The following is a 16,108-nucleotide window of genomic DNA, read 5'->3' on the forward strand; positions in this document are numbered from 1 at the left end:
CGCTTTGGTAGGTAGTAAGTCGATCCTCTCCCTCCAGGAAAGGTCTGGCGGATCAGGAGAAGACTGTCTGGCCTCCAGGGCGCTCTCTCCAGCTGCCTCGCTAGCCAGGCTCGCAGAGGAAGATGGCGGCCTATGATAGGAGTCCCGGGAATCGTTGTCAGAAGCAGCATGGAAAAAAGAGCGCAACGAGATAACCGAGCCCCTTTCCTTCGATCCCGATGTCTTCGGGGTAGTGTGGGATTTGGTGTTCTTGCCCATGGTGCATGTGAACGTGGATTAAAAGCTTATTTTCGGGCCAGGTGTAGCAGAGCTCCGGACTCAAGCGACCATCTTGGCTGCCAGAAAGCCACGCCCCCCTCCAGACTTCTATTGAACACTTTGATTAACTGCCTTTCATATATATATATATATAAAATTGTTCAAAGTGCATTTTTTACAGTAGATTTTACTTATTTATGTGTGACTGTCTGAGTCTCTGTGTGTGAGAGACTACCTGAGTCTCTTTGTATGAGAGAGACTGCCTGAGTCTCTGTGTGCGAGAGAGACTGCCTGAGTCTCTGTGTGCGAGAGAGAATGCCTGAGTCTCTGTGTGCGAGAGAGAATGCCTGAGTCTCTGTGTGCGAGAGAGACTGCCTGAGTCTCTGTGTGCGAGAGAGACTGCCTGAGTCTCTGTGTGCGAGAGAGACTGCCGGAGTCTCTGTATGCGAGAGAGACTGCCCGAGTCTCTGTGTGCGAGAGAGACTGCCCGAGTCTCTGTGTGCGAGAGACACTGCCTGAGTCTCTGTGTGCGAGAGACACTGCCTGAGTCTCTGTGTGCGTGAGAGAGACACTGCCTGAGTCTCTGTGTGCGTGTGTGAGAGAGAGACTGCCTGAGTCTCTGTGTGCGTGTGTGAGAGAGACTGCCTGAGTCTCTGTGTGCGTGTGAGAGAGAGACTGCCTGACTCTCTGTGTGCGTGTGTGAGAGAGACTGCCTGAGTCTCTGTGTGCGTGTGTGAGAGACTGCCCGAGTCTGTGTGCATGTGTGAGAGACTGCCCGAGTCTGTGTGCGTGTGTGAGAGACTGCCCGAGTCTGTGTGCGTGTGTGAGAGACTGCCCGAGTCTGTGTGCGTGTGTGAGACTGCCCGAGTCTCTGTGTGAGAGAGACTGCCCGAGTCTGTGTACATACACACACCAACAGACAATACAGGACGCATATAGTCGACAACAGCGGCGAAGGAGGACCCAGAAATCTACAATCTGCAGTTATGGGAAGATCACAAAGACAACAGTCCCATTGGGGTATTATCTAAAATTTCACCGGTTAGGTGTAAAAAAGAAAACTAAAGATAGAAACCCAAGGATTAGGTTAAACCTGTAAAAGGTCAAATGATTGAGTATAATCATGCCAAGAGGACCAAATATCATTATATTTTGTGAGATTCTGATTTAAGGAGTAAAAATATCGTTCCATATTTTCTTGAAAGTAGGAGCGGCTATACTTCGCCAAGAGCTGGCCAAACACATTTTTATAGCAAGTAGAATGTTGATTGCTAAGAGTTTGCGCGATATACATGAGGACGGTAAGTCCAGATGGAAGAGCCAGGTATATGAGTGAAGAGAAACATTAGATTTAAATACACTGCTCCAAAAATTTAAGGGAACACTAAGATTACACATCCTAGATCTGAATGAATGAACTAATCGTATGACATACTTTCGTCTTTACATAGTTGAATGTGCTGACAACAAAATCACACAAACATTCTCAATGGAAATCAAATTTATCAACCCATGGAGGTCTGAATATGGAGTCACACTCAAAATCAAACTGCCCGAGTCTGCTCTGTCACGTCTGTCACATGTGTTCAGTGTGAACCTTCTTTCATCTGTGAAGAGCACAGGGCGCCAGTGGCGAATATGCCAATCCTGGTGTTCTCTGGCAAATGCCAAACGTCCTGCACGGTGTTGGGCTGTAAGCACAACCCCCACCTGTAGACGTCGGGCCCTCATACCACCCTCATGGAGTCTGTTTCTGACCGTTTGAGTGGACACATGCACATTTGTGGCCTACTGGAGGTCGTTTTGCAGGGCTCTGGCAGAGCTCCTCCTGCTCCTCCTTGCACAAAGGCGGAGGAAGTGGTCCTGCTGCTGGGTTGTTGCCCTCCTCCACGTCTCCTGATGTACTGGCCTGTCTCCTGGTAGCGCCTCCATGCTCTGGACACTACGCTGACAGACACAGTAAACCTTCTTGCCACAGCTCGCATTGATGTGCCATCCTGGATGAGCTGCCCTACCTGAGCCACTTGTGTGGGTTGTAGACTCCGTCTCATGCTACCACTAGAGTGAAAGCACCATCAGCATTCAAAAGTGACCAAAACATCAGCAAGGAAGCATAGTAACTGAGAAGTGGTCTGTGGTCACCACCTGCAGAACCACTCCTTTATTGGGGGTGTCTTGCTAATTGCCTATAATTTCCACCTGTGATTGTCCATCAGTGTTGCTTCCTGAGTGGACAGTGTGATTTCACAGAAGTGTGATTGACTTCAAGTTACATTGTGTTGTTTAAGTGTTCCCTTTATTATTTTGAGCAGTGTATATAAGAGAGAAGCTTAATAGTTTCAAGTTTAATCTTCGCTAATTTACTGCATGTCCTCCAAATGTGAAGTTGTGTTCCCTCCTCGCAACCGCATCTCAAGCATAAACTGGAGGTCAGATTGGAAAATATATTTAAGCGGGAGGGAACCAAGTACGACCTGTGTAATAGTTTAAAAAACATCTCATGAAGATTTACTGAATCGGCCACCTTCCTAACCTGTATCCATACATAATTTTTTAACAGTGTTTCAAGTTATATATTATTGTACTTGTTTGCAAAAAAGGAGATGGGGAGAAGAAGTGGGTATCTGATGGGGAAAAATGCTACCCCCAGATTTTCAGGGGTTCCTACGCCCATGACTATAGGCCCAATAGTCGTCCATGTCTCCGACATCAGGAACTTCCAAGTAAAGTCATTGGAGGTTTGCCCATCAGTATTTGTCCAATATCAAATCAAATGTGCGTCTAATTTTAGTTTGTATGTCAACATCAAGAGTTGCAATAAAAGTTTTCTACACCTCAAAGAGTCTCTGAGAATTTTTCTTTTTGTCAAGTGAAGTATCTAACAGTCCATACTAAGAAGGTAATATAAATTAGCTTTAAACAGTGCTAGAGATGGGGGTTCTGAGAGAATCCGCTGGAGGAGAATTGTTTTCCTAGCAGCCGCCAAGATAACGTGTGTAAGTTTGCATTAAGTGGCCAGCTTCAAAGATGCTCGAAATAGCACATGGGGAAGAATGACTAGTTTTAAAAAAAATGGTTTTAACATAGCAAAACGCTACTTGTACTTATTGCCCGATAACAAAGAAAAAACTAAAATATTGGGTATTTCTAAATGCAGGACAAATAGTAGAATCTACTTCGCAAGTTTTTTATTATCTTTTTTTAGATGAGTAGAAGATTTTTCGAATAAAAAGTTTTTTTTATTTTTTTTTTTGTATAGGAAATTAGATATGAAGAAAGCCCTTCTTGTCCTGAAAAAAACAATATATAACTTGTGTCGGTACACTAATCGGGAGAGGAGAAAATTACATCTAAACACAAGCACCGCTAAAGTGTTAAAACAGGCTTGGTTCCAAATAATAAGGGTACAAAAAAAATAGCCTGGTCCTTAAGGGGTTAAACCATCCTAGACATACTTTTAAATACTTTACAGCTGTTATCTGTACACTTTCTCATCACTTTCACACACGTGGATTCTTTTGCGTAATATTATAAATTACTCAAAACTCAAAAGATGAGGTTTGTAATTTAATACAAAGAATTTTGTATAACTGTATCTGCTTCCAACGTCAAAATGAGTGCTCCCCGATAAATACAACCTCGAGGTTTGTTCTGCACTACAAAACATAAGCACGCATAAGATACAGCCTGCGTCATCAATTATTATCACAAACTTCCAGAACCGGCGCCTCTCTGTGACGTCACGCTGAAAAGTTATGAAACCTCCCTTATGTTTCCGCCTAACGCGCCTAACTTGCCAATGAACGTTGCTGTTGTGGGCGGGGCCTCGCTGCTGCTGCTGTTGCTGCTGGCTCCGGAATCTGTCATACGTATACCCTGTTCGCCCTTCGCTTTGGCATCAGGCTACTTTTGGCCTCTAATGGCGAAAGGGTGAACGTACCAAAAACAGCAACAACATGTCTGCCTCCTTGGTGAGAGCGACTATTAGGGCGGTTAGCAAGAGGAAGCTACAGGCCACCCGTGCCGCCCTTACTCTGGTGAGTCGTTGCAGACTTGAGAAAGGCCTGAAGGGCTTATCAGTGAGATAATGAGTGCGGCGTTATGTGGACGTCCAGCTTCGCTGTACGCAGGGAATATTTCATCAGCAGAAGTGCGCAATTGATGCAACATACTATGCATATTTATATATATATATATATATATGTATGTTTATATACACACTACAGTAGTAACTTTTGTCTAGCACCGTGTATACCCGAACAAGCAGAGTTAAATTATGTAATGGATTAAAACGTATGTACTCTTCAAAAAAATATAAAAAAAACCTTCGATGACTTATTTTAGTTATTGTGTGTATATAGTATGTTCTAGGTGGCTTGTTTTGTAGCACCACCAGGTCCACTGTACATGCACCTGTGATAATGCGTGTATGTTTATACATTGGGGCTGTATGTTTCCAGTGCATTATCAAATGAATGGTGACTATCCATGCAAGTGGCATGGTAGCCTAATAAAATCATTTAAGTGCCATCATCCTGGATGTGTTTGTAGGGTTCCATTGAGGGAACCGCGGTAGCAAAGGAAACAAAATATTTTAATTTTGTGAAACATAGGGATGCATTTAGAATGTTGCTAATGCGCATTCGGTAAGCAGTGATACCATCAACCAGACTTATTACTAAAGTCATAGTGAGCACCAATTCATATTACCGGTATGTAGAAAACTTTTTTCCTCCACGTGGTTTGGGTTTTGTTGTGTCTCCCATCATCTAAGACATGCTTATAATGGTAGTTGTTTTCAGCAATTATTGCCAGAAGTTACTGGGTGTCTCGCACTTCCATCTGTTGTGAACTGCAGCACCCATCATGGTCAACTGATGGTACTGATGCAAATTACTACTTCAACCAATGTCTGGATGGGCTCCACAGGAGATTTTTTTGCAACAGCTGGAGTACTTGAATTTGCCTGAGATGACAACCAAAATCACACGGGGAAAGAGAGGGGTACAAATCGCAGTAGATGGGCATGTAGATGGAAAACTAAATACGGTGGTGACACCTATATAGTAGAAACAGTAAAATGTATGCATTTGGCATTATGTGCTAACCTATATTGTTGAAATTTATGAAGATTGTCTCTTCTAGGAACCATGAATTGTATGTTTCTGGAAACTCAGTGTATGAACTCTTCTGCACTTTAATGCTGGTCGTATATGTGTGTAAAGTTAACATTAATCCTATTTTACTTAAAGAGCCTAGGGTTTATATTAAAAAATATTTGCCTAATTGGATGTCTTTTTTAGAGTTTGTAAAATAGTAAGAAAATTTGCAAAATGTAAACATTTTTAAAAAATTGCCCCATTTGGAAGATTTGAAGGTTGGAACGATGTCACAGCTTTTAAAATTATGTACTGTGTCCTCCGTCTCAGGGGGTTACCGTGACATTAGCTTTTTACCCTTGAGGACCAATTTTTTTTTCTTTTATACTTCTCCAACTTTTGGAGGAAAGAGAGGCAGGGGTAAGCATGACAAGACATTGCCTTTGTCAGTTTTTCATTAACTGCCTTTATGATTGGTTCTAGGAGCTATCACATGTGCAGAAGTAGCAGGCATTGGCTGTTGATGGCCTGGTCTGTTTGGATATACAGCACCATATGCGACAAGTGTTTGTTTTCCAAATGACGAATATTTTTGTCAGACAGTCTTGAGCACTTTTTTTTTTTTATGGGATTAGATTTCAACTCACTGACTTCACTACGCATTATAAATTGGCCAGACTCCGCAAGCTTCTCCTAGGAGAGGGGCTAAGCTGATCTTGTGTAAAGGTTAATGTAGAAAAAGTAAGTGAAGGCATTTTATGCTAAGCAAGTCCAACTCAGAACCTCTTGCAAGAGTATTTCACTAAGGCTAAGTAATTGAATATTCTATGTATTATTTCTTCTTGCTCCTTCTTGTTAATATATAGAATATAAATTATTTTTGTTACATGGATTATTGTATGAATCCCAGTGCCTATGTGTGTATGCAGCAGTCATTTCTGACAGGGGGGGATAGAGGCAGCCACCATTAAACTAAGCCAGACCAGAGGAGCTACGGAGTGAGACGCTACTTTTTTTGGTAAATGAAGTGCATCAGTGATACTAGCGCTTTGCTTAGTTGTTGCATGAAAAAGCATCTAGGCAATACTTTTCTTTTTAAAGAGATCTATATACACTCAGTGGCCACTTTATTAGGTAGACCTTGCTAGTACCGGGTTGGACCTCATTTTGCCTTCAGAACTACCTTCATTGTTTGTGGCATACTTTCTACAAGGTGCTTGAAACATTTTGGTCCATATGGACATGATGGCATCACGCAGTTGCTGCTAAATTTATCAGCTGCACTTCCATGATGTGAATCTCCCGTTCCACCACATCCCGAAGGTGCTCTATTGGCTTGAGATCTGGTGACTTGGAGGCCATTAGAGTACAGTGAACTCATTGCCATGTTCAATAAACCAGTTTGAGATGATGTGGGCTTTGTGACATGGTGCATCCTGCTGGAAGTAGCCATCAGAAGATGGGTACACTGTGGTCATAAAGGGATGGACATGGTAAGCAACAATACTCCAGTATGCTGTCGCTTTTGAATAATGCTCAATTGGTACTGAGGGGCCCAAAGTTTGCCAAGAAAATGTCCCCCACACCATTACACCACCACCAGCCTGGACCGTTGATACAAGGCAGGATGGATCCATGCTTTTATGTTGTTTCATATGGCAGGGCCAGACTTTGGCGTAATGTTGCAGCTGAAATCTAGACTCAACAGACCAGGCAACGTTCTTCCAGTCTTCCATTGTCCGATTTTGGTGAGCCTGTGCGAATTGTAGCCTCAGTTTCCTGATCTTAGCTGACAGAAGTGGTACCCTGTGTGGTCTTCTTCTGCTGCTGTAGCCCATCTGCTTCAAGGTTCAACATATAGTGCGTTCAGAGATGGTATTATGCATACCTTGGTTGAAACGGTTATTTGAGTTACTGTTGCCTATCTGTCATCTCGAACCAGTCTTCCCATTCTCCTCTAACATCAACAAGGCATTTTCGTCCACACAACTGCTGCTCACTGGTTGTACGTAAAAATCCCAGTAGATCAGCGGTTTTTGAAATACTCTGACCAGCCCCTCTGGCACCAACAACCATGCCATGTTCAAGTTACTTAAATACCCTTTCTGATGCTCGGTTTTAACTTCAGCAAGTTGTCTTGACTACGTCTACATGCCTAAATGCATTGAGTTGTTGCCATATGGCTGATTAGCTATTTGTGTTAAGTAATTAAACAGGTGTACCTAATAAAGTGGCCAGTAAATATATATAGATATACTGTATTGGCCGAATTATAGGCTTTTAGCGGAGGGATGCGCAATTCGTATCGCTCAACGCCCAGGACATGCAGTTCAGGATGCTGGGCAGGTTTTTTTGTTTTTTTTTCTTTCTTTATTGAGCCCTGCTGCATGCAAGCAGCAGGGTTAGGATCCAGACCCCCCCCCCCCCCCACAGTGCTGCATTGGACCTGGATCCTCCTGTCTGGCAGCCGGGGCTTCTATAATGGAGCGCCAGCATGACTTGACCTTCCGGTGCTCCACCATAGAAGCCCCAGCCGTAGTGCCAACCAACAGCGGAGGTTGTCTGCGTGCATCTCGCAGATGTTCACCGGCTGCCAGAGCGGAAGATCCCCTGCAGCGCTTCAGGGGACCTGTATCCACCTCTCTGGCAGCCAGTGGACGTCTCAGCAATGCACACAGACGACCTCCACTGGGGCTTCTATGACGGAGTGCCGTAATGACATGATCTTCCGGCCCTCCGTCATGGACGCCCCGATGGAAGTGGCAGGTAGCAGCAAAGGTTGTCTACATGCATCGCGCAGACGTTCACCGGCTGCCCCCACTAGACACCAGGGAGTCTGGGGGGCAGAGGGGAATATCTATAAGTAAGGTGCATTATGAATTAAGGGAGGACCTTAAAATGGCTATTGGTTTTCCAAATTTCTCTTTGTATATAACATATCCTGTCAAAAGCAGGGCTAACTGCATAATAGATACCAAAAATGTTAAAATACGTGTATTACTGTTAGGTAAAATACTGTTTTACCATTCCACTAATGTGTATTTTTTCTTTACAAAAAGCACAAAACTATAAGTGTGCGGCCTATAATCGGACAATACCGTATAATGCAAAACCCCTCTTCAACTCCCTTTTCTCAGTGTCTGCATGACTATTTCTCTCCGTTAACATTGACTGTTATTTAATCGATTGTTTTGGTTCTGGCAGCATTTGTAGGGTTTCATAATCTTATATTTAAAACTGGTGACACAGTAAAAACCCACAAGTTTTAGAAAATGAATGCGCTTATTGTAAAAGCTTTGATGGCAGCACTTCAAAATCCAGGTTTGGTTTACTTTGTCGACTTTTTAACTTGGATTTACTTACTTTGTAACTGGTTATATGTATCACGATGTCACTGTTTTATTGAAAATAATTTTAGTAAGGTAAAGGCCGTGAATGCATTTATTTTTCTTTTTTTTTTTAATAAGTCTGCATAAAAAATGAAATTGTTTCTAAATGTATTTTTTTTTCTTTTTTATTCACCAGACACCTTCTGCTGTAAATAAAATAAAACACTTACTTCAAGATAAACCAGACAATGTAAGTTTAAAAAACCCATTGGTAATTCATCTGCTTTCATTACTAATAATAAGTTTTTTACTTGAAGCCCACATTACCTTTACTGGGTGATAGTTGAGCAATGTTGCGCTAACTTTGTAGTTGTGTGTAAGGGGGGGGGGGTTAATTCTGGAATGGACAGGGGAATCTTAGTGAAAGGAACTAGGACCCAGACAGAGGAGACTGACAGGTACTAAAGTGGTATTTTGCTGTTTACCTTAAAAAAAATAAAAAAAATACTGTTTTAATCCATTAAAACCTTAATATTCCATGCTGTCATGAAAAGTGGAAGTCCTAGGGAACTTCTGTTCAACCTACCCATGCAGGAAGTCTTGCATAATCCATTCACAAGGCGTGAGTGCAGCTGGTTGGTCAGATACATATTTCATCCCTCTCAACAACCCCACCGCAGTCCACATCTCTCCCTCCCTTCTGCCCTACCTTAGCTAACATGCCATTCTCCCCTTTCTTCATACCCTCCCCACAACTAACCACTCACTCACAAAATCCTTCCTGCCTAAAAAAAATCTTTATTTGGAAAGGTATTTCCAAACTCAAGATACTTATATTGATATATTTTGGTCAATCACCCTAATTTAGTGACAATTATCAAAACAAAAAATGAAAAAAGGCGAATTGTAACTTTTTTTAATTACTATCATCAGTTAAAAAAAACAACTAAATATTTCTGCATATTAGCTAGTTGTACTTGTTCTAGCTCTGTTACATTAACCCAATCCACTAGACAAGTACCATGACTCCTGATCATACTGCCCAGTGGTAAAAAATGGAATGGGTCCGTCTTTATCACACAGCTGAACACTAACCAGTGAAACAATATGGAAGAATGGTCTTCATTAGCACTGCCATAAAGAGTCAATCATGTGATCTTACATCAATGGTAGCCTCTAGGTGTGCAGATAAAGGAAGTTGAGAATAACCTGTGCTACTATATACATGGAATGGAAAATACGCCTTTACATAACCAGATGTCATTTTAAATGCAGATTTGGTAAAATAACAAAATTCTATAATATTAACCAATTGGGCCTTGTGTAGGCACATGTTTTGTCTTTCACCTAGTATATCCCCCTTCTATCTTTGTTTAGGGCCACTTTTTCAAATATCTCCACCTGTCCTGGTACTGCTATATCTCAGTTTAACCAACCACTAGTCTCAGCCCTTGATATGGTTGCTACTCTGTGTGCCAACCCCCACGCCATCCACCTCAGCCATAGCTTTCCACACAGACCTGTCTTCTCCAAAGGTGTTCCAGTACTGACGAGAGCCTGTGAAAGAAGTCTCATTTACCTGGAGACTTCACTATATCAGCCGCCCATCTCTCCAAACAAAAGAAATTACATACAAAAATGCATGACACAGCATACAGTGTAACATTATATGGAAAAGCTGACCAAATATCAGTCGACAGTTTTTTTGGGGTTTTTTTTTTTATTCAGTGGTGTGTTAGCTGGGTCATTGCAGAATGGCGATAACCAAAGGAAGCTGGGGAGGGGATAGGAGGGGAGACAGTGGACTGAAATATATTGGAGAAAGAAAAGAGAAGGAAAAAAAAAGAGGTTTCACAATAGGATAGACCTTCGTGAAGTCGGCAATGTTCAGAGAGAGACTAACGGCATCACTACGCTCCCCCTGGAGAAGGTTGTAATCCAGGGGCTCCAAATATCTGAAAATCTATGCTAGGGCTTGTTTGATAGCGGCACAGATCCTAAACACCAATTTTTGGCCTGGCACTGTCACCTGTGGCGTCGGTATTTCCATGTTTAGCAGGGCTATTTGAGTAGAAGCCGTCAGTTTAACTCCCAGGGCTGTCGATAAGTTTACCACCTACTTTAAAAACAAAATTGACGCCATCAGAGATGACATCCTCCTTCCTCGCCACAAGCCATCCTCACTTGCTTTAGACCAGTCATCCCTACTAAAGTTTCTGAGGTCCTTTTGTCTACCCACCTGTCCCCTTGGCCCAGCACTTTCACATCTACACCCCTTTCTAGGGTTGTCCTTATAACAACCCAAACCAACTTTTTTTTTCCTCTGGTTTATTCTCATTAAAACAAGCCATCATCTCTCCCATCTTAAAAAAAACATTCCCTTGATCCCACATTGCCATGAAACTACTGTCCAGTTTCCCTTCTCCCATTAGCATCCAAAGCCACCCAAACAACTAATTTATGATTAGCTAATTTCCTCTATTCAAACTCCGTACCTGACCCTCTACAATCTGGTTTCCATCCGCAGCATTAAACATAGACCACACTCACTAAATTACTAATGATCTCCTCACAGCTAAAACAAACTACTTATTTTCTTGGACCCTTCTGCAGCCTTTGACACAGTTGATCACCCTCTCCTCCTACAAACCCCCCATGCTCATGTAATCCATGACACAGCTCTTTCCTTGCTCAAATCCTACCACTTTGAATGTGCTTGTAGTGTCTCATTCACTGGAACTGGCTTCTCCTCCCTTCCTCTATCCGTTGGTGTTCCTTGGCACTCAGTTCTTGACCCTCTACTATTCTCCATCCACACCTCTTACCTTGGACAACAGGTATCTTACCTTGGATTTCAGTACCACCTATATGCAGACAACACTCTGATCTATATTTCCTCTCCTGCCCTTTCACCCTCTCCTCACTCGCCTCACCAACTGTCTTTCAGGAATTGCATCATGGATGACGCCCCATTATTTAAAGCTCAAAATCTCCAAGACTGAGTTTATGGTAATCCCGCCATTCGCTCTGTCCACCATCCCTGACATATCTCTTACTATCTCTTATTTTCCTGACATCTCCACTATCCAACTGATAGACCAAGTTCGCTGCCTTTGTGTCGCATGTGACACTGCTCTCTCCTTCATCCCTCAAATCCAGTCCCTCACCAAACCCTGCCACCTTCACCTAAAAACATCTCCCAAATTCGGCAATTCTTCACACAAGAAACAAACAAAAAAAAAAAATCTACTCCCTCGTGATATCTCATCTGGATTATTGCAGCTTCCTACTAACTGGTCTCCCCCTCTCCCGCCTTGTACAGCTCCAATCCATCCTCAACACTGCAGCTAGATTAATCTTTCTCTGTCATCGTTCCTCTTCTGCCACTCAAATGCCAATCGCTCCATTGGTCCCCCCCATACCCCCGTATTCAGGATTTCACATGCGCTCTACTATTGCTTCACTTCCACCTCAACCAGATTGACTAGACTAGATTGTAAACTCGAAAGAACAGGGCTTTCTTCTCCTTTTGCACCGGTAATTTAAAATTATTCCACCAATTGTAACAGCATTACAGAATCTGATGGAGCTACGTAAATAAATGTAATGTAGGCAGTATTTAGTTCTGTAATATACATTAGATATAAAAAATATAAAACAAGCATACCTTTTTAGACCCAGAATGTGTTCTTGTTCTGTTGAATTGTATCCCCAGTGTCTATTTTATTAATAGACGGCACACAGGGAAGCTATCTGTGCAATACACATATTCCCTCTTCGCACACCTTTTGGAAGGGTCAAAAGTGGCATTTGAAACCTTTCTTCTAGTTATATAATGTCTCCCATAACACACTGGTTGTGTGTTATTGTGAAATGAAATTTTGTGCATGTGCCTTTAGGGCATTTTTTCTGAAACCTAAAAATAGGTTTTCTTGTCTTCATTTGTTTTGTTTTAGACAAGCAGGGGAATTGTTCTTTTTTTTATTTTTTGTTTAAATTTCATTGATACAACCCTACCATCTTTGATTGTTCTAGATTGGGTTAAAGGTAGGAGTGCGTACAAGAGGCTGCAATGGTTTATCATACTATCTGGAATATGCAAAGTCCAAAGGAACATCTGATGAAGAGGTAGTTCAAGATGGTGAGTGAAGTGTCTTGCATGTACAAAAATAATGTGTTTACTTTTAATTTCCATTTCTCTAACACGTGAGCTACTTGTTACTTTTAACCTGCAAACAAGACTAGATGTGTCCAAGTTGAGTTTCAACTAGTTTAGTGTATTTGCACATGGCTATGGTTCCATTTTTCAATAGACCACATGCAGAGAGATGTGTTCGGTCGTACATCAACTAGCTAGAATTGGGGAAAGTTACAAACGTTTGTTGGGTAGGGGGTGCATTTCTAAGGAACATCATGTCTAGGGCTGAAACAACGAATCGATAAAATCGATAATAATCGATAACGGAAATCGTTGACGATTTCCGTTATCGATTAATCGAGTGATCGATTCGTTGTTGGCTCCTTTTACTTACCTCCGCGAGCGTTCCCCGCTTCCGCTACTGCACTCTCCGCCTTCTTTTAGTTCCGTGACGGATGTGACGCGTTCCGGAAGGAAAGTATTCTTCATGTCTGTGCGAATCGCTCTGTGCGAGTGGCTCCGTTCGCACAGAGCGGTTCGCTCTGTGCGAGTGGCTCCGTTCGCACAGAGCGGTTCGCTCTGTGCGAGTGGCTCCGTTCGCACAGAGCGGTTCGCTCTGTGCGAGTGGCTCCGTTCGCACAGAGCGGTTCGCTCTGTGCGAGTGGCTCCATTCGCACAGAGCGATTCGCGGGGGTGGGGGTGGGGTTTCAGGGGATGCAGGGCAGAGTGGGGGTGGGGGGGCAGGCCAGGGTGTGAGTGTGGAGGCAGGGCAGGAGACTGGGTGCAGGGCAGGGTGGGGATGCAGGGCAGAGTGGGAGACTGGGTGCAGGGCAGAGTGTGAGTGTGGGTGCAGGGCAGAGTGGGTGCAGGGCAGAATGTGGGGGCAGGGCTGGGTGCTGGGGCACAGTGCTGGGTGCAAAGTGCCAGGGCTGGGTGCAAAGGGCCAGGGCTGGGTGCAAAGTGCTGGGTGCAAAGTGCCAGGGCTGGGGCAAAGTGCTGAGTGCAAAGTGCCAGGGCTGGGTGCAAAGTGCCGGGTGCAAAGTGCTGGGTGCAAAGTGCCAGGGGTGGGGCAAAGTGCTGGGTGCAAAGTGCCAGGGCTGGGTGCAAAGTGCCAGTGCCGGGTGCAAAGTGCCAGGGCTGGGGCAAAGTGCTGAGTGCAAAGTGCCAGGGCCGGGTGCAAAGTGCTGGGTGCAAAGTGCCAGGGCTGGGGCAAAGTTTCTTGAACAGTAATAGTCCACCTCTTTTCAGAATGTTTGGGGTTATTTTGTTTCATAAATATTGTGTTTGGGTTTTTGTACTTTGAAAATATTGTTTTTTTATTACATCATAACAAAATAAGAATGTTAATGTAAATTTTAAGTTGTTTTTTAACATCCAGTTCATTAAATTATTTTAAATAAACTAAAAATTTGCATATTGGTTTTTTTATCCGATTAATCGATTAATCGAAAAAATAATCGGCCAACTAATCGATTATTAAAATAATCGTTAGTTGCAGCCCTAATCATGTCAAATTAAAGGTACCACTCAGCTTGCATTTGCATTAAAGTGCATATGATGACAGGAGTGTCCTTTAATTCCCTGAAACACAATGATTTATGTATTAAGAATCATAATGTATTTATACAGACAAGCTGTATGCAAAGAAAGAGCTATTTGCATTTGTATCGTTTTACTGAGATGTGTAACTCCATGGAGGTCCTAAAGCAGGATTTAATTATCAGACTCTTATAGTTATATAGTTAGTCCACATCAGTTGCTGCCAGTCTGATCTTTAATTAGCTAATTTTTCTTTTTCATCTTTTGCCTCATAGGCGTGAGAGTGTTCATAGAGAAGAAAGCACAGCTAACTCTACTGGGAACAGAAATGGACTATGTAGAAGATAAACTCTTCAGTGAATTTGTTTTTAATAATCCAAACATCAAGGGGACATGTGGATGCGGTGAAAGCTTCAACATTTGACACAAAAGCAGCCTGTCTGCATTCAGCATACTAACATTAAGTTCTGGTGTAGGCTTCCGTGGTAAAGCACCATAGAGCATGCTTGACTTGAGCTAATAAAGACTGTTTTGTGAACAGTGATAAACAACATGTAAAGTGTCTATTTTATTCAGTTTTATGTACTCGTCTGTGGATGATGCATTTAGAAGGAAGAGTTATTACCCAGATTTTTTTCAGAGATGAATACTTTTTATATTTCATTCTGTGTGGAATTTCAGTCATTAAAAGAAATGGTAGCATGACTGTGTTTGAAATATTTGTTATGGAAGGTTTTGTGTCCGTAATCTGCCGTAATTCTAAAAAATAGAGCAGGGGTTTTGAAAGCAGTTAAATGAACAGTCATAATGGAGAGGGATAGAGTAAACAGACTGTATGTAGATGAGAAAACTGGTATGTCAACTGAAGTTCACATCTAGGCGGTTTTTGCTCTGTTGATTACCTTGTTTCCTGTATTAGGCACCATTACACTGAAATCATCATCTGCATAGCTTTTATATTTATAGCCAATATTTTGTTAAAACTATCTAACCTGATGAAAGCTGAGTGATGTTGACTAACTATCAAGAGATTGTCATGCACATTTTCCAACAAGTACATTTGCTTGACTTAGACCACAAGCATCTAAGAGCACAAGGGCCCCTACATCCTAAACTGCCCTAGTAGTGAAATCAACTATGTGAATTTACCATTCTTGATAATTTACCATACGTTTCGCATCTGCCCTATAGAAGGAGTTGAATATGTATGGCGAGACTGCAACATGTCCTTATAAACATATAAACCAAATGTTCTTTAGATTTTTAGCTATTGTCTAAAATAATACTCAGCCAGTCAGATGTCTGAAGTTAAAAGGAATTGTACTTTAAACAATTTAATATATACCTATTTGTCACCATATAGAGCTCAAAGTATAATGGGGGCATTTTCTCACCAATGTGCCTAGACTGTAAGAGCTACTATGAGCACAAATAGTTCCCTTAACACAAAAAAATATTACTTTAAAGTTTGACTTTCACTAGAAGTTAACACATGAGCAGCCATGTGTAGTCACAGAACTTCTGTCTTTGTTACGTAAATATTGGATCGAAGTAAACCTGCTAGTAGTGGCACATTTTGTTCTTAAATTATATTGTAAGGTGACGTACAAAAGCCATGAACCTTCGTTTGTTTTATAATGCAATTGTTAAGTCTGTACAGGTGTCAGGCAGACTGAAATTGAATTTTCAGTTTAATAGGTTTAAACAGTTTTTGTTTTTTCGAAATATTAACTTGGTCGTTCATA

General features: G+C 42.1%; 1 protein-coding gene across 1 annotated transcript; it reads left to right on the plus strand.

Moving 5' to 3' along the window:
* Positions 1-4,214: 4,214 nt before the first annotated feature.
* Positions 4,215-14,787, plus strand: LOC149300558 (iron-sulfur cluster assembly 1 homolog, mitochondrial-like). The gene is made up of 4 exons (XM_089485197.1): positions 4,215-4,295; positions 8,883-8,936; positions 12,722-12,827; positions 14,639-14,787. The coding sequence occupies exons 1-4, from the start codon at positions 4,215-4,217 to the stop codon at positions 14,785-14,787; spliced, it is 390 nt and encodes a 129-aa protein (XP_089341323.1).
* The last annotated feature ends 1,321 nt before the right edge of the window (positions 14,788-16,108 follow it).

Source organism: Sceloporus occidentalis, unplaced genomic scaffold (genome assembly GCF_023333645.1).
Source record: "Sceloporus occidentalis isolate IW3139 unplaced genomic scaffold, rSceOcc1.0.p SCAF_24, whole genome shotgun sequence".
NCBI lineage: Eukaryota > Metazoa > Chordata > Lepidosauria > Squamata > Phrynosomatidae > Sceloporus > Sceloporus occidentalis.

Coding starts and splice junctions, on each gene's coding strand:
- LOC149300558 (XM_089485197.1), top strand. CDS start 4,215: ATGTCTGCCTCCTTGGTGAGAGCGACTATTAGGGCGGTTAGCAAGAGG. Junction 4,296..8,882: donor CCCGTGCCGCCCTTACTCTG/GTGAGTCGTTGC, acceptor TTTATTCACCAG/ACACCTTCTGCTGTAAATAA. Junction 12,828..14,638: donor TGAAGAGGTAGTTCAAGATG/GTGAGTGAAGTG, acceptor TTTGCCTCATAG/GCGTGAGAGTGTTCATAGAG.